This window comes from Podarcis liolepis (assembly GCF_965112155.1).
Source record: "Podarcis liolepis genome assembly, chromosome: 3".
In the NCBI taxonomy this organism is placed as follows: Eukaryota; Metazoa; Chordata; class Lepidosauria; order Squamata; family Lacertidae; genus Podarcis; species Podarcis liolepis.
In genome coordinates, this window is record NC_139557.1 from 91903891 (window position 1) to 91922239 (window position 18349).

At 40.9% G+C, this 18349-nt stretch overlaps 1 protein-coding gene across 6 annotated transcripts in view; it reads left to right on the plus strand.

Annotated features, from left to right (window-relative positions):
• The first annotated feature begins 4751 nt into the window (after positions 1-4751).
• The window catches only part of CDC42BPA (CDC42 binding protein kinase alpha), a 153650-nt gene continuing 140052 nt past the window's right edge, over positions 4752-18349 (plus strand). For all 6 annotated transcript variants that reach the window (XR_014524283.1, XR_014524284.1, XM_083496013.1 and 3 more), the window contains exon 1: positions 4752-6501. Coding sequence is in view for 4 of the 6 variants with exons in the window: in XM_083496013.1 (XP_083352139.1) it covers positions 6324-6501 (178 nt within the window). In the remaining 2 variants the exon portion in view is untranslated. The remainder of the gene's footprint in view (positions 6502-18349) is intronic.

Below are 18349 nucleotides of genomic sequence, written 5' to 3' on the forward strand. Positions count from 1 at the left end.
ATGTAACTTAAGTTACTTATCTGTGTTCCAAAATTTGATTTCATTTTAATCCTGATCTACAGTGATATCTTTGGGTTTCTGTGTTATCCATGTTAGAAATTCTGTTCCTTTGGGAGTAAGCAGAGATTCTGAAGGAATTCATTTCTACTTGGGTCCAGTATTTATCATTACTGTGAATAAATATCACTAAGTGTTAACTATTGGTCTACATCTGATGACCTTTGTCAATTCGGTGGGTTTAGTGACACCAAATCTTCAAACAAAATTAGTGCCGCTTCAAATGTCTTTGGATTCAGTCTCTTTTCCCATCTTCACACTTACGAGTCAGATTTGAAAGCAAAAGATGACTCTTCCCCCAATGTGGGAAAAAAACACACGTATCTTCCCCCCTTCAAACAGAAATATGTTGGGGGTGGCATGTGTGTCACTCATGCTCCCTTTCCTGTCATCTCTGGGGAAAGTCCAAACTCCAACACAAGACAAGAGATTTGTCTTGCTTCTGTTGACTACAGTCTACCAGCATGCAAGTTTTCTCTGCTTGTATTAAAATGGAAATATGGAACGTTCAAAATCAATTTCCATATTACCGTTTGCCAGACAGCCTCTATGCTCAGTGCTCCTCTTAGCTTTTCTATAATTCTGTGCAAATAGTGAAAAAAAAGTTGCATGGGGCATGGAAGGCACACACATGGCGCAGTATCTCCCTTGCGGAAACAGGGATGGAATCCAAGAATCCAAACTCAGGATCCCACTGTTCATCTAAAATAGGATGCTTTGATTGAAAACAGATGGCATGTATTTTTCAGCGCAGCACTTTTATCTATATTTAAATTCTCTGCATTAATATGTGCTTATATCATGCCTATCTATGCATACATTGCCATACTATCTGTGCATATGTCCATAAATAGCTATGATACAAGCACATATTCATTTACATATATCATATGATATACAAATGTAATGGATAGACTGACAGATACTTAACTACAGCTGCACAGCTGAGATAGCTATCTACATACATAAACGCGCTATTCTTAACAGATATTTTAAGTCACGCGACACACCTTTTATCTTCTGTGTCGTACAGAGGATATTTGCATTGTTGGCAAAGCAGTTGATTGATGTGACTTCAGAGTAAAACTTCAGACTTAAAAGAGCTCTACATAAAAAGCTCTAATCTTGGTTTGTCCCAACAAATACATTGTTACCATTTTCCTTTCCTTATTCAGTAACAGTTAATCATGACAGACAAACCAGCAAACATTACTGTATTCTTTTGCAGTTTGTTGTTAGCAGAGGTGCCACCTTCTCTGGAGGATCGAGGGACCAATGTACATGACGTCGCACAAAGTCAGAATGTCATGTGCAGGACCCTTTCAACATTGAGGGGGCCTGGTCCCCTAAAAAAAAAACCCAGCCCCCCCTCAATACAGCCTCTAGGAGCTGACTCCCTTGGTTGCAATTTATATAGGGTTTTTTGCACATTGCTTTCTGATTTTTAGTCTTTTCAACCATGCAATAAACCTGTGAAATAGATGTTTATTCCATTTTTATGCACCAAGGAACTGAGGCTAGGTGATAATGACTTGTCCAAAGCCATTGTTCAAAGGGGGCCAAAATCACTAATCTTTACCCAGGATATAAAATAAATGTGTAATCCCAAAATATGCGGCAATGCAAAGCATGGAAATATAGGCTGTTAGACTTTTAAAATATGCCCTTCTAAGTTTATTGCAAAGTTCCCCCTCTTCTTCTAGCACAGAAAAAGGCTACACAATTGGTAAGTTAAAAATAGTTTACATACAAACTCCCCAAAGGTCAGGTTCATGTGCTTTTCCATACAGCATTCAGAAAAAGTTGCACATGCAGTAAAACTTAGTTTAGTTCCAAAGTGGTGTAAGTTCCTAATTAATTGGTATAGGAACTCAAGAATAGCTTGTAAGAGTTGAACTTCTCAGGTAGACTTAAGCAAGTTGGTTGTATGAGGCTGGTTATCCCATAGTTTCTTTACCAGCTGGAATGCCTGGCTGGCAGGGCAGTGGATGAAGTGGCAGCCCTGCTGCTTTGCTAACCTCTGCTGTCAGTGGCACAGTCAATAGTTATTGACTAAAGGCTGCAATCGTAACCCTACTTACCTGGGGGTGAGACCATTTACCGTATTTTTCGCCCTATAGGACGCATTTTTCCCCTCCAAAAATGAAGGGGAAATCTGGGTGTGTCCTATGGGGCGAATGCAGGCTTTCGCTGAAGCCTGGAGAGCGAGAGGGGTCGGTGCGCACTGACCCCTCTTGCTCTCCAGGCTTCAGGAAGCTATCCGCAAGCCTTGGGAGCCCGCGGGAGTTCTTATGGACAGCAGCCTGCAGCCCGAAACCTGGGGAGCGCGGGTAATTCCGTAGGACTTCTCAGTAGACATAGTTAGGATTGTGATGTAAAACGCACATGGTTAATCAACTACAATCAATTACTTTAACTAGAGTTGAGAACAGCCCTGCTTTAGATTACACTGTTGCATTCTAAACAGAGTGAGATCTCATGCTTATGAAGTGGGGAAGCTGGGAAATGGTCTTTAGAAGTAGTAAGTATAGTCAAGAGATTCCGACTATTGCTGTTTATATGACTGGATGCTGAGTCTTATAATAAAATCAGTTGTGATCCAGCTCATGTAAAACAATAAGCTGCAACAACGACAAAAATAAAAATAAATTAGTGGGACCATGTTCTTTGGACTTTCAAGTAAATGTTAATGGGAGATGTGGGATTTGAAAATAGGGGCTAAATTATATGAGTGTCACTGACAATGTCTACTGAAATGAATCTGTTTGAAGATTAGGGCTTAAACAGAGCACCAGTGCTTAATTAATGCATACCATTAGATAAATTTAGAGCATCAACCATTTCTTTCTTTCCCTGCACAAATATGCAAAGCTTGACTCAGGGAAAAAATATTTTTAAACCCATACTTGTCTTCCAAGGATTAAGCAGAAACCCTCTGGGAGTAAATCACATTGAGCTCAATGGAACTTGGTTCTGCGTAGACATGTCTCCAATTGTGCTATTAATATCAACTTACCATTCCTCATTTTTAAAATACATCATTCCTCTTTTGTACTATCTTTTCATAAATCCTCCAAAATATTTTAAAGGTTTCATTTTGTTGTTTCATAGCAACATAAATCTTTATAACATTAAAAAAATTTAAACTTTGCAGGAAAGCAAAACTCCACTGGGTGTAGAAATAATCTTCCATGCCAATGTTATCTCCCACAACTTAGATTTGTTAGTTCATTATTTTCTTAGAACTTTTGAAATGGGATGATGCTTTACGATGGGGTGATATTATCATGCAAGACATCTGGAATAAAACACTAAGTTTTATGGGCTTAATATGTGTTGATTTTATTTATACCTTTGTGTACCTTGGCATGACATGCTAGCATAATGGAAATCCATTAGCCCTTTTTATATTTAAGTTTCAGACAATTTCTATTACGAACCCTGCCTTTTCCCCAAACTGCAGCTTTGGCTGTAAAGACAGTCTATTGCCCTGGATGAGAAAATATGGAAAAATGTGTTTCAGCAAGAAGTTGTGAAATTATAGTAATTCTAAAAGTGCAAGTTGTTTAGAAATGTTGGCCTTTGTTAAGACACCTTTGTCTTCCTTTATATTAAAAAATGATGTCCCCACCATACTACTGTGTTTGCAGACTGTGTGCCTATGCACATGGGAGTAGCCAGGATTTATGTTGGAGGGGGCAGGATTTGTATTGGGGGGCAGAACCGAGCTGTCTGTGATGTGATTGGTCAGCTAGTTAAGTATTTTTATTTATTAGCTCCCCCCCCCTGCCCACGTCCATGCATATGCAGCAGACACAGGGGAGGAAGAGGTAGCAGGATCTAGAAATAAATGTAAGGGTGAATATGGGCAAGTAGGGGAGAAAATACACATACAATAGAAAGAGGACTACCTAAAAATGGAAAGTGCTGGAAGGACCTACAACAAAAGCTTCAGTGTGTGTGATGGAAGTGCCAAATCAGTGTGATGGGGCAGTTACTTTGGCAACCCTGCATTTTGAGTAGTGATCCTCTGCGGGCACTTTGAAAATAAGGGAATAAGGAAAATAAGGTTGTGTGGATGACACCGTGTGAAAACATTAACAGCACAATGCTAAATATGTCTACTCAGAAAGTCCCACTGAATTCAATGGGACTTTCTCTTGGGGAAATGGGTATAATTACACCTTTAATGTAGGTGAATCAAGGCCATCCTAGTTTTTTTAATTCTCCTTTTTAACTGATTCGTTAAAAAAAAAGTGAATAGCTGTAGTTCTGAAATAATGAGTGCTCTCCTCACCCAAGTGCCTTTTCCTAAAAAAATGAACTAAGATTTTCCTGTTCGTTTTTAAGTAATAAAAAGGGGGCTATTAAATACTCTGGGACAGAGAGCGCCCCCAACCCGGGAGGGTGCCCTTTTTAAGAGGTGGGAGCATACAATGCAAACTAGGAATGGGGGTTCATAGCCCTAAGCGACTGTGTTTGTATATGTGTGTGTGAGAGAGAGAGGGGGGATGGAAAGGCAGATTGGGGAGATCCATGAGACAAGAAAAAGCAGGGGGCCAGTTTCGCGAGGTGACCAAGAGGCAGCAAGACAATCTCCCAGCTCTGCTTAGCAACCTGGTCCTGCAGCAGCCCGCAGGGCGTTTCCGCGCTTGCCGTCCCCTCCCCTCAGTCCGCCTGTATCCCTGCATTCCGTGCTGCGAGAGAAGCGGCGGCGACGGCAGCGGCAGCAGCAGCATCATCCCTCCCAGGCTCGGCCATTCCGAAGCCAGCTCGTCTCTCCCTCTCTCCCTCCCTTCTATCCCCTCGCTCTCTCTCGTTCCCAACAGCCGCGGCTTGTCCTCTCCGCTGCTGGCTCAGTTGCTGGGGAGCGAGAGAGAAGGGGGGGGTGAGGGGAAGAGGCCGCCATGTTGGATCCCGAGACTTCTGTAGCGGCGGCGGCGGCAGTTTGTGCGTGAGGGCGTCAGGAGCAGCCGCGGGGCGGGGGAGAAGCGGAGGCCGAGAGGAGGAAAAGGAAACCGGCGGCGGAGGCGGCGGGCGGGCAGTTGTGAGGAGGAGGCCGGGAAGCTGCAGCACCAGCGCCGCGTCGCCCTGAGAAGATGCCTTAAACGCGGCACCCGAATTGGGAAAACAGCGGCAGGGTGGAGGGGGGGGGGAGAAGCCGGCTGTGTGTGAAGGAGCCCCCCCTTAGTCACCCTGCTCCTCCTCCTCCGCCACCCGCAAGACAAAAACAAGCAGCGGCGACATGGAAAGGATTTGCTAGGGATTATTCGCTCAGCCACCCCTTGGCCGGCATTTCCAGGGAGGGCGAATATTGGCCCCTCCAATGCACCCGCGGGAAGAAGGAGCGGCGGCCTGAGGAAATGAAGGCTTCACCTTTCTTGGTCGGGTAGCCGGAGAGAGGAGCTGGTGCGACGGGAGAGAGAAGAGGGAGCCCGACCCTGAGGGGAAGAAGAAGAAGGCTCCTTTCCCGGGGACTTTTCCTGCCCTTCTGCTGCTGCTCCTCCTCTTCTCCCCACCCCCCGCTCTCTGAAGAATTGCCACTGATGCATTTTCCAAAGGGTGGTGAAGGTGGAGGTGGTGGAGGTGGAAGCCGTGGTGGTGGAGGAGGAGGTGGTGGTGGCGGCGGCGGAGGCGGCAGCAGCAGCAGCAGCGGATATTCTCCAGCGCTAGACCTTCCCAAGCCTGTGCATTTTGTTTTTCGCCGGGGGCCTCCCCTCTCCCCATCTCCAGCGATCTTTCCCTCTGCTTCTCTTTCCTCGAAAAGTGAATCGCCGGTGCAAATTGGATGGGGGTTTTACACTTTAATGATGCAGTAAGGATTCGTTTCGGGATTACGTTGCATGATCTGAATTTTGAATGAAGGAGGAGACCTTTAAAAAAAAAGAAAGAATAAAATCGCATCTATATGAGAGAAGAGTGGATTCAGTCTTGGGTTGGGTTTCTTTTTAATATTATTATTTAAATGTATAAAATATATATTTTCTCTTTTTAAATGTATTAAAAGAGATTTTAGGGTAATTATTTTTCTCCAATATCCTGTATATATTGTGTGTGTGTGTGTATGTGTGTGTGGAAACAGCTGACCAAGACAGAGTACTCCGAGTGGGAATTCCTGAGATGCATTGTACCTTCAGCACCATCCCTGAAGAAGCACTGACTTTTCAAAACACTTTTTAGAAACTAAAACATTCTGATGTGTTAGAGTTTTCAAAAATAACCAGTAATAATAATTGAGGAGAGGCCCATTAAGAACTGAAGCAATCATGTCTGGAGAGGTACGCTTGAGACAGTTGGAACAGTTTATTTTGGATGGACCAACTCAGACAAATGGGCAATGCTTTAGTGTGGAAACGCTGCTGGATATACTCATCTGCCTTTATGATGAATGTAATAATTCACCCCTGAGGAGAGAGAAGAATATTCTGGAGTATCTAGAATGGGGTAAGTTTGATCAAACATGACATTCCTGTCCACTTTTAGTATTCTGGTATGATTTATTTTAAGATTGCATGTGTTTATAGCTAGAGTTTACAGCTACTAAGTCATTTTGTGTTTGTATTTTACAATACAAAACTGGTGAATAACCATAATTTTACATCAGGAATCTCAGGTGCACATCTCCTAGGGAGCACTGGTCTTGATGATGGGCCTTTTAAGGCTCTGCATTTGAAGTTTACATCTGTAGAATGAGTGACAGTGGAACACCATATGACTTATTATATATATGTATACGTTTGCTTAGCTAAAAGATAGTGAAATTGTATGTTGCTTACTTGAAATATTTGCAATATCTGCAAAAAAATGGGGAAGTGGGAGTACAAAAGGGTCAGATGTATCCTCAGCTACTGTTGACCTCTGTAAAACACATTGGAAAAATGTAAAGTTGGTAGGTAGGAAAATGTGCATTTTCTCATTCTAAACACAGTATTGTAATACTTCAGGATTTTTAATGAAAGTCAAATGATAATTGGTGACTGAACAATGCTGGCATCATGACAAGGCTGGTTATTTATTTCCTTCTAAATATACAGTAGTTAGAGCACAAGAGATGAAGTCACATGAGAACAGTTATTGTATGACCTTCAAATGTCAAAGTCATACTGTAGATAAACATGTATTTTTAAAAATGTTTGACCAAAATAGTACAAGAGGATTGAAACATTTTTAGAAAATTTTTAAACCTGTTTGGTTTAAGCTAGTTATATCAAATAACCAGGATCTTCATAATAAAATCCCTGAAAGAAAGCCATTGTGTGCCCTGCAATCAAAATAAGCATAGCAGGTTGTTCTTTTTTTCTGCATTTTTGGTGTACAGATAGTTAAGGCAGCTTAGGCACTAACAGTCCAAACTTGAACAGGGTATTGTATGGTAAGTCTCAATGATCTCTGTGGGTAAAGGATTGTAGCCTAAGTGTTACTTAACACTGCAGTTTTATACCCACTTACTTGGGAGTAAGCATCATTGAAATAATTAGAATACTAGACATTTCTGTATTGTTTCTGGCACAGTTTAGAACAGTTGCAGCTTGATATTAGGTCATATCCCTGACTAGATGCCTTTAAAAAGAAAACTAGATTGAAATTGTTAACCTGGTTGTATAAATGAAGTTTGGCAGTTTCTCTTATGTAAAATGTTTTTTTTAAAGTTGAACCAAACAGGTTTAAATCAATAGATTAATATCTGTGTGAAGCAGGATAAACTTAGCGGTGTGAATATGACAGTAAGGCTCCATCACATTGAATGTACATCTTTCAGTCTCTCAGTGAGAGCTCTTTGACAAATGAATGTTGTTTCATGATTCTCGAAGTAACTTCAGATTTTTAAATTAGTACTCTCATTAGGAACTTATACTGTACACTGTCAAAAGATAAAATACTATCATGAAGATTTTAATACTTCTGTACATGTTCCTCTGTAGTCTTTAAATTTACTTTATTCTCACATAAAACTTTTCAACTACAGAAGGAAAATATTCATTTCATTTCAGATACTCTGTTTGAAGTGTATGGTTATATAATTTACAGAGAGAGAGAGAGAGAGCAAGCAGGCAAGCAAGTACATATATTAACAAAGAGTATTTGAAGGTAAATTGCAGGATAGTGCAGTTCCTGTATGGATTATGGGAAGCAGGAAATGTAATGTAGGGAATAAGGGCTACAGCTTTTGCTCTCATGACTTGTCTTCTGCTTTTTTATATTAATTTCTCAGGGACAGTGATTTGGGACAAAAATTATTTGCGGAAACATGCTGAGCATCTGAATTTTCATTGCTTTCACCTAAATTTACAGTTACATTGATGGGTGTGAATAGTATTTGTGAAGGCTGCAGCAGCTCACTCATATTTGTAGCAGTTCAGTAGGAAACATCATTTTGAAGTCATTCACATGGGCTTGATTTGGATTTTGTTCAATCTTATTGTGTTTGATCAGGAGGGTGATTATTTTATGTATTTAAAGCATTTTTGCTGTTTTGAAGGGACAGTGGCTCCCTTTGGCTTGCATAAGATTACAAGGCATCCCTGCCCACAGGCTCACAATCTAAAAGACATAATACAAACGGAAATGAGGGTGGGGAGGGAGGGGAGCAAACTTGGCTGCAAAGTTATTAGGATGACCAGCTTAAATGGAAATGGGTCAGAAAGAGCCTGCTGGAACTGATCTTCCAGCAGAGCTGGATTAACATTTCTTCCCATCTTTCTGCTGCAGCCTGATGGAATGGCTGCTGCTAATAGACAGTTGAGGGAGGGAGGAGCCTAATGGAACTGGTCTCTCAGAGGTAATGGAGTGGCCCTGCAGACCCATCTTTTCTTCTGTTGTAGCTGCTTTGTAATAGTTTCCAAAACTGAAGGTGGGAAGAATGCTTTCCTGGAAATGCTATCATGTATTTGTAACGTGCTTAAAGATGTACCATATATGCGAAGGGTAGTATAGCAAAGGATAACACATTTTGTTAATAAGTTGCACATTTTATTTACACTGTTGTGTGGTTATTGTTTTTCCAGCTTTTAGGGTTCATGATGGCTACCAAATCAGTTTAGTTCTGAGTGATCTTCTAAAATTCTTTATGACTTGCCTTTTTTAAAAAAATGCATGTCAGAATGAAAATGTGTGGCAGAAGAATGGTAAAACGTTTATAGAATGGTTTATAGTTGCATGTTTGTGTTTAGTTAAAGCCAAGACTATCATACTTATTCCTTACTGTATCTGGCTGTAAATTTCTTGTACAGTTTACTGTTTTAAAGACTTCATGTTAGGGTTGTAATAAGCATAATTTGGTAACTAAAGATTGTAGAGCTTGTGATTTTTACATATTAATCGTGGTGGGAGTAGTGGAAAAAGATGGCAGGGACAGGCCGTTTTTAGATTAACATAAGTAGATCTTTAAATCTTCTATGCTTTTGTTTATGGAAACACACAATGTCATCTTTTTTTTTTTAAGTATTTAAAAATACTCTGGATGTAAAAATATCCTTACAGAACACCTTCTTTCATATATAACTTACTATTTTGTAATCCTTGAGGACCAATCTTTATAAATCCTGGAAATACATAACAATGTTGGCCTTGAGCCACATTGTTTATTTCAGTGTACTCCATGTATACATGAGCAATTTTAGTCTCCACTGCACGCTAGTTACACTTAAGTGACAGAATAAGGAGATCCTTTCCTTGTAGCAACTGGAGCCTGCCAGCTGGAAAGATTTGAGAATGCAAAGCATGTTGTCCTCCTTTTGTATAACAGCATCCGTTGTCGCTGGTGACCCTGGAAGAGGTAACTTAGGACAAGGATGCAGAGGATTAGAAGAAGTAATACAGCAGTGAAATAAATGATAAAGTGTGGTGTTGGTTAATTTTAAAACATTTTTTTCCTTCACGGAAGATATCAGCATTATTTCTAGGGTTGGAATGAAAGCTACAAGTAGGAAACGTTTAAGGCTGCAGTCCTAATACTATTTTAATTTCTTAGTAAGTCACATGCAAATCATAGGGAGTAATTTAAGCTATTATTTAAATGATTATAATGGTGTTTATATAGTGGTGTAGCATGTTCAAAATGCTTAATGTATTTTATCTTAGCTATGTTTATGATAACCACATAACATGAGTTGGTAGTATTATCTCTATATTGCCAATGGGAACTGAGGTTGAAAGGGAGTGGCTTGCCTGAGGCCACCTTCTGAGTTCATAGAATATGTGAGATCTGAAGGATCTTGGTTCACACCTTAGTCTGTAATAGCTCATCATTATGACACCACTTTTAATGTATGCCCATTGTTGCACAACATAGACTCTTTCACTTGTACACCCTTATGCGTTAAGATGGCAATAACTCAGTTTTATAGCATCAAACCAAAGCTGAAGTACCAATGTCCTCACAGCCTGCAGGGGTTTTCAGAGCTGACATGTTCAGCGTGCCATGGATTCTTCTGGCTCTATCTTAAATTAATAAATGAGATAAATATATATCAGAAGCACCTAATAATGTGGCAAGAATAAGTCCGGTGACAAACTGTGACTTGTATGGAAATCACTGTCAAAACTCAGCTACTCCTGTTGGAAATATGTGCATAGACAACCACTACAATAATTAATGATTTACAGTCTTATACCAATGAGAAAAAACAGAACTTCATATTTTGACTCTACTGTATTATAGTTATGTTATTTTATAAGTCAGAATTACTGATCTGGTCATTGATATACTTCCAGTGTTAGAAAAGTGCTGGTGGTTCTATTCCACCAAAGGTGGAATATTCCATGATATGGGGGAATCTATATTTTGAATTTTTCCTTTTCCTATTAGTGGGAAATATTATGGCTGCAGTCTTGATCAGCCTGAGTATTTCTACTTGCACATGGAGACTTTTAAGGACCCCCTTTCATACAGTAGTCACATGTATCCCCCCCCCTCCAAAAGGCTTCTACCCAAGATGTTCCTGGAGCAGCACAAAGCGCTATGGGGGGGATGTCCTTTCCCCAGTATGTATATGTGGGAGTGTTTTCTTCACATGCATGTGGCAGGGGGTGGTGAATGTTACTTCTTTCCCAGGCTTTGCATAATAAATGCAGAAATGAATGTTTTTGAGACCACCTTACTATTAAAAGTACTTGAACTTCCAATTCCATGCAGTTGATAGCTAATCTGGAAATGTTAAAAAAATAGAGCAAGTAACTCATCTTTTTAAAAGAGAGATTTGACATTTAATGCTAGTCTTGTATTTATCAGAGGTTGTATTATATGCTACTAGTGTTTGACTACTATAATTTGGAAATTACATTTTGATGTTTTGACTTAAGCACAGCAAAGCGAAGACCTTCAAAGTACATTAAAGTTAAATAGAAAATTCTCATTGAAAGCAAAGGGATTATACACAGCATATATAGCAGAAATTTACATATATATATTTTTCAGAGTTGGAACTGGAGGATGAGATAAGCAATATACATGTGCTTGACTATAATCCTGTCTCTGAGGCTGAGTTCATTTATAGTAGTCTAATGTGCACATTTCAATATATAAAACTGCCTTTTGGTCACTGAATTAATATAGCTTTGTTGTTTCTTTTGTATATTTGACATTAAATATTTAAACATGAAATGTAATTGATGGGAGGAGAGCATGGGAGTATCCCATTTGTGGGCTCAGACTGTCAGGCTGAAGTTACAATTTTAAGTGAGAACAACACGCAGAGCAAACCTACAATTAGGAATGCTACAGCACTAACTTCCTGACATGTGTGTGTGTGTGTCCCCCCCCCCCCAGTATTATTTGGCCTTGTCTACAACATCTCCTGTTTTGGATCTGCTTCTGTATGGTGTGCTAAGTACTGACTAGTTTTATTGTGACTGCTTTGGAGAGCCTATGATAAATGTAGGACCATTTGTTAACGTAGGAATTCTGCTTTGGTCTCCAGAACACACACCTGCTGTTCCACTGAAACTGCAGGCATATACAGTGGTACCTTGGGTTAAGTACTTAATTCGTTCCGGAGGTCCATTCTTAACCTGAAACTGTTCTTAACCTGAAGCACCACTTTAGCTAATGGGGCCTCCTGCTGTACCGCCAGAGCACGATTTCTGTTCTCATCCTGAAGCAAAGTTCTTAACCCGAGGTACTATTTCTGGGTTAGCGGAGTCTGTAACCTGAAGCGTATGTAACCTGAAGCATATGTAACCCGAGGTACCACTGTACTTGAGACTGTACTCTCACATACATAGTTCTTAATTGAAAAGAGCTTAGAAATTCAACCTAAATGTTGTCTTCACTGCAAGCCAACTATGATTTGAGCTATTTGAGGTGATCTCTAGATTTGTAAAGAGTGGCTGCTGTCAAGGGTCACTATAGGGATGTGGCCTCATGGCACTGGAAACCATTAAATGGCCTGAAGAAACCAGGAAGGCAGCAGAAAGGGAGCATGAAGAGCAGGACTAGAGAAGACAAAGAGGAAAAGGGTCAGGAAGAGTGGCCTATGCAAACAGATGGGAGCAGCAGGTTGGGGAGTCTGGCAATCTCTAGCTCACAGGTGTAGAGGGCCAAGCCAAAAGTCCCAGGGAGGAAAGGAAGCTTTTGGAGGAGCTACTGGGATGGGAACAGCCAGGTGGAAAGCCACTATCCTATAGCAACCCCGAGTTTAGGGCAGAGCCGCCTGCATCTCTGGTGGTGGGAATTTCACCTCCCGGGGGTCTCATCCCTTGACAAGAGATTGTATCCAGGATGAGGAAAGTTGAGAGAAAGTATTCCCAGACAGGTGAAAAAGTAGTTATGCCTCTTCTTGTTGGGCACTGCTCTCAAATTGGGGCATGCAGGGTGCTCAGGTCACCCACAGGATTCCTTACCTTAAACTTAAGCCTAGGAGCTGATGCTGTCAAGCTCCCAGGGCTTGCATCTGCTTGCTGGCTTTGCAAGCCTTGGACTTGCAGACTTCAAGATGGAGGGTGGTGGGTTCAACATGCCCTTCTTAGGAGACACTTGACAGGAGCTGCACTACCTATGACATTAAATGTGTGCTTAATCTGGGCACTCTTGTTTTGAAGGAAAAGCAGCTGCATGGGCCCTGATACAGTCCGTGCTCCTGACCAAAAGCTCCCCTGGCTACTTTTTGCCCCCAGAGGTGCTGTTTACCAATACTATACCATATTCGGATGTAAATAATGGCTGGCAAGGAGATTTGAAACAAGTGCAGGATCCTTGATTAGGTCCTTGTGCAGTTGTGTTTTTTTTAAAACTTTCAAACTAAAAGTGGCCAGTTTTGAAGACACTTTAAAAAGAAGTGTGTTTAACATATGTATAGTTTGGCCTGATGGCTGAAGTTTGATTGTTTTAATTTCAGAGGATTGCAGCTAAGTTAATAAATGGGAACAGGAGAGAACTATTTAATGCTGCATCTACAAGTATTTTAGGAATTCCTCCTATTCCATCCTGATATACTTGGTATGCTTTTGGTTAGAAAAACATAAAAATAGAGAGATCTGAACGATTTTAGAAGCTATGTTGCAAGCCTCATGACATGATTAATGAACTAAATAGGGCTTAAGGATATTTGAAGCTTTAAGAATTAATCCAGTATTTTGCCTGCAAGAGCCATGAGTTCATTTTTAAGTTTATTAATTAAACTCATAACAAAACAATGTACTTTTCGAATATTGTTACTTTCCCTGACAACCATGGAAGTTAGGACTTGGGGTGGAGGTGGAGAGATGTGTTTTGCCCTGCTAAACTAAAATGTATTGGTGCTGTTATAAGGTAGAAGAAACATCTAGAACAGGGGTCTGCAACCTTTAAGACAAAAAGAGCCACTTGGACCCTTTTTCCGAAGAAAAAAAAGCTGGGAGCCGCAAAACCGGGAAGGTGACATCGGGACAGTGCGTGACTAATGCATGCACCGCCCCCATGCGACGTCACAGCCAGTACAGCGCCCGCCACAGTGGGGAGTTTCGGGGCGCACAATGCACCTCCTCCCCTCGCTAGTATCCACTCCGGAGCCGCGGCAAAGGTGTAAAAGAGCCACATACGGCTCCGGAGCCGCAGGTTGCAGACCCCTGATCTAGAATCTACATAGAATCCTTCAGTGCCATAAGTAGGGAGTTTGAGGGCAAAAGTTACACTGCCCACCTTTCCTGATCTTTTGGATATAATTTACATACACTGTTGCATAGTCTTTCAGTTGCTTTATCACTTGGTTGATTCGTTATCAAATGAAGTCACTTACCTACTTTGGCGGATCTGTGATATACTGTATACCAAATATTTTTAAGATGACAGCTAGTTACGCCCTTCCCACTCTCCAATTGTTAAAATATTTTTTCTTTTCTGCAAAAAAGCAAGGCTTATACTGTACAGAATAAACATTTTAATCCCATGGTTCTGTAAAATTTGTGACTGTTGGACTTCCTTGAGCTAATATGTAACATGTAATATGTAACATTCTCTTCACCATTGGACTATTCTGCCTATACCAGTGGAGAAAGAAGGGAGAGGGGAAGGAAGAAAAAATAATTAAGATTGAAAAGGACATTCTGTGAAGGAAGAGATACGTTACTTTATCTGGGAGCCTAGCTTTTAACAGTTCTACAAATGCTGCTGAATAGAATAAGCTTAACAGGAAATCTGTGAGCGCCTATTGTAAGGTTCATATTAATGAATATTTTTTTCCAGTGTAGGATATATGACTAAGCACAATGCTGAATCTGGGAGCGTTTGCTCAGAAACACCCATTATTGACTCTTTCAGGTGTATTGCTGATAAAATCTCATGCCACTTGAGAAGCCATGCGATTGCTGGTTCACATAACCTCTTTTGGCATGCATGTTTACTGAGCCTCATTTCCTGGTACACCAACAAAAATTAATGTTACGGCTTTAAAACACTAGCATCTTTCCCTCCCTCTTTTCTTATATTTTCATATTTAGGATATCTAAAAGTAAATGATTTTTGAAAGTTTTAAAGTGTTTCTTTCCAAATTAAGGTATTTCTTAGAGTTTGTTCTTTGACAATGGAAATGATGCATAACCTGAATGAATGAATGGTGATTCATTCATTATAATTGTTATAACCAAAGGCATTTCTTCTTTGAAGAAAAAAGTGGCTTCTAGTGGCATGACTTGGATTATTGTTAATAATAATATTTATTAAATTTCTGTACTGCTCTTCATACAAGGATCACGAGGCAGTTTGCAATATAAAAACACAAAAACATAACATAGTAACAAACAAAAAACAATTACCCCCCACCAAATTAAAAAGCCACCAATTGTTCAATTAGCCAAAGGCCTGGGAGAAGAAGGCACTTTGCCTTGTGCCTAAAGATATGTAATGAAGGCATCAGGCAGGCCTCCATGGGGAGAGCATTCCACAAATGAGGAGCCACTGCAGGGAAGTCCCGTTCTTGTCTTTTGCCATCCTCCAGAACTCTCACGGATGGAGCAAACAAAGAAGGGCTTCAGATTATGATTGCAGGGTCCAGGTCAGTTCATATGGGGAGAGATGGACCGTTAAGTACATGTTTCTGGAGTGTTCTCATGCTGTAGCTTCCCACTCATATTTATTTGTAACTTTTAACTATAGTGAGAAATGGATGAAGCTGTTGGATACTTTTGATCATCTGTTTGATTATGTATATACAGTTGACAGTAATTAATGGGTTTTTACTTCAACTGAAGGGCTATTTCATCTTAAGACTGTAAGAGTGGTGTATACTGCTTCCATATTTATATATAACAGTGCCTGTTTCATGAATGGACTCTGTAGCTGCTGGGCAATTGCCTAAAATAGTTCTTAACACACCCAGAAATCTGGATTTTAACATTTCAGACAGAAAATGCCACAGGGCAGTTGTTCAGAAATCCAAGTATTTTTACCCAGTTTGGCTTGCATTTGGCTCTGCTAAATTCTTAACAGACTTTGAACAGCTGTGCTTTTTCCTCTATCCCCTGCAATGCATTTGACTAAGCATGCTGTTCTGTTTGGTCCTAATTGGAATGATGTTAATATTCTTGTAGAAGCTAACACAGATATACTTTTGTTTTCTATTTGTGATTTTTATGTGCTTAGGAAGAGTTTATAGAAAATGCTTTTTCAAATAGAAGTTTCTGGAGAATTTCATTATCTGTCTAAACGCTTTAGATCATCATAGGAAATGTGTTTCATTTTCACTCCCCTCCAGTTTGGAAAATACATTTGACTAGTGAAAGAATAGTTCAGATTAACATCTAAGATTACAATTCTGTGGCTACTTTTATTTCTGTATCAGGAACACTGTGTATATGCATAAGTTTGCTGCAAGATTAATCTGCTGAAAAATAATTGGGGATCGCCATCATGTGCAGCTTGTGAGCCTCCCAGAACCATCTGTCAGAGGCTGAATGATGGATTAGATGGTCCTTCAGTGCATCCTGCAGGGCAACCTTTATGTTAGCATAAGATGACAATAAATCATCATTAATTAATTCACTTTTAAGTGACTTCCAGTAATATGTACAGTTCAGTCAGGTTACATGAACTGTTCCTACCATGCCATGTATTTTGAATGTCCCCATAATCCCCTCTCTCTTTCACACCTATACCCTTCCCTTCTTTTCTGTTTCTCTGCCTTCTCGCTTATTTTTCTTTGGAAGATAATTCTGCCCTCTTTTTCTCCTTTTTTCTTTCTGTTCTCCGGTCTTCCAAATTGAATTTCCCCCTTTACACCATCATATTACCTGTCTCACATAACAGCATCTCCCAGTGTCACTTTGTTGGACAAGGCAGGTGTAGATTCAAACAGAATGACTGGCCAGTCCTAGAGTGCGGATATTGCAAAGAGTTGCACTGCATGCAAGGTGTTGGAAGGTGAATTCCAGGAGTGCTTGCCTCAGCTATGTACCGTATTTTTCGCTCCATTGGACGCACTTTTTTACTCTTAAAAAGTAAGGGGAAATGTCTGTGCATCCTATGGAGCGAATGTGTGGTCCCTGGAGCCAAATTGCCGGAGTGCGGCACACTCTTGGACTGCTCTTTGGTGGTGGTGGTGGAGCCACACTCCCCTGACGGCAGCCTCGGCTGCCCCCTGCAGCCCCGGGAAGCTGTGGAGCAAGGGGAGGGCTGTGTGCCCATGCTGGGCTGCTGAATGGGGGTGGGGGGTGCTGCTCTGCCAGCAGCCTGCCCTTCCCCTCAAGGTTTGGAGCAGTGGGCAGGCTGTTCACTGAGAGAGGGGAGCAAGAGGACGGAGAGGAGGGGGACCAAGAAGCTGGGTGAAGAGAGAGGAGGTACCATAGGTTGCCGTGAGTGGAGAGTCATGGTAGAGGGCAAAGGAGAGGGAGCAGTGATGGGGAGAAATTGCAGACGTCACCTGAGGAGTTTGGGTGAAAGGGATGAAGAGGAGGAGGCTGGAAAAGGGGACTGTTCTGCTTGGGGGTGGGGGAGAAAAAAGTGGGGGAAAGGAAAGCCTCCCAAGCCTGCCGCTGAGAGGCTCTGCTCAGCTGTTTCTTGACTGTAATTCAAGTAAAGGGAATGTTTGCGAGCAGCGGGCAGGCTGTTCGCTGAGAGAGGGGAGGAAGAGGATTGAGAGGAAAAAGTGTGGCATTAGCAATGCTTTCGATGGAAACGAAGATGGTATTTTACATGAAGATAGTGAAGAAAGTGATGTCAGTGATTGTGAGCAACTGAGCTTCATAAATTCTGACTTTAGCAGTGATGAGTTCTTGGGGTTCACAGAAGACTAGAAGAGTACTCAAACCTTAAAGTCTCTCTTCATTTGTCAATGACAGTGATGATGGTTCTTAATGCCATTTTTGACTGCTGTTCACTTTACATGGCTGTAATATGATTCTGATATACCGGTTGTTTATTAAATACAGTAGTTTATACAACATTTGATTCAGAATATTTTTTTCTTGTTTTCCTCCTCTAAAAACTAGATGCGCCCTATGGTCGGGTGCGTCCAGTGGAGCGAAAAATACGGTAAATTTTTTGCGGAGGGAGTTGCTGTCAGCTCTTCTGGATCGCTCTCCTTTTTTCAGTGAAAGGTCGTAGTGATTCTAATTTATGTTAATGATTGTACTCAGGAATCCAGTGCTAGCATTTAGTTCAGATTAACTAATGTGGACTGCAATGGTGTAATAGCATAGTTACTGAAATTAAAAATGAAAATATCCCAGTATACTCTTTATTGCCCAGAGGGCTGTTGTGCTTCTCAGCATAATGGCATGGCATGATGCCGTGAATGTGTGTGTTGTGTGTATTTTAATTTTCCTAGAGCACTGAAAAACTGGGTTAGCCCCTGACTTGAGACACATGAAAGTGCAGAGCAGC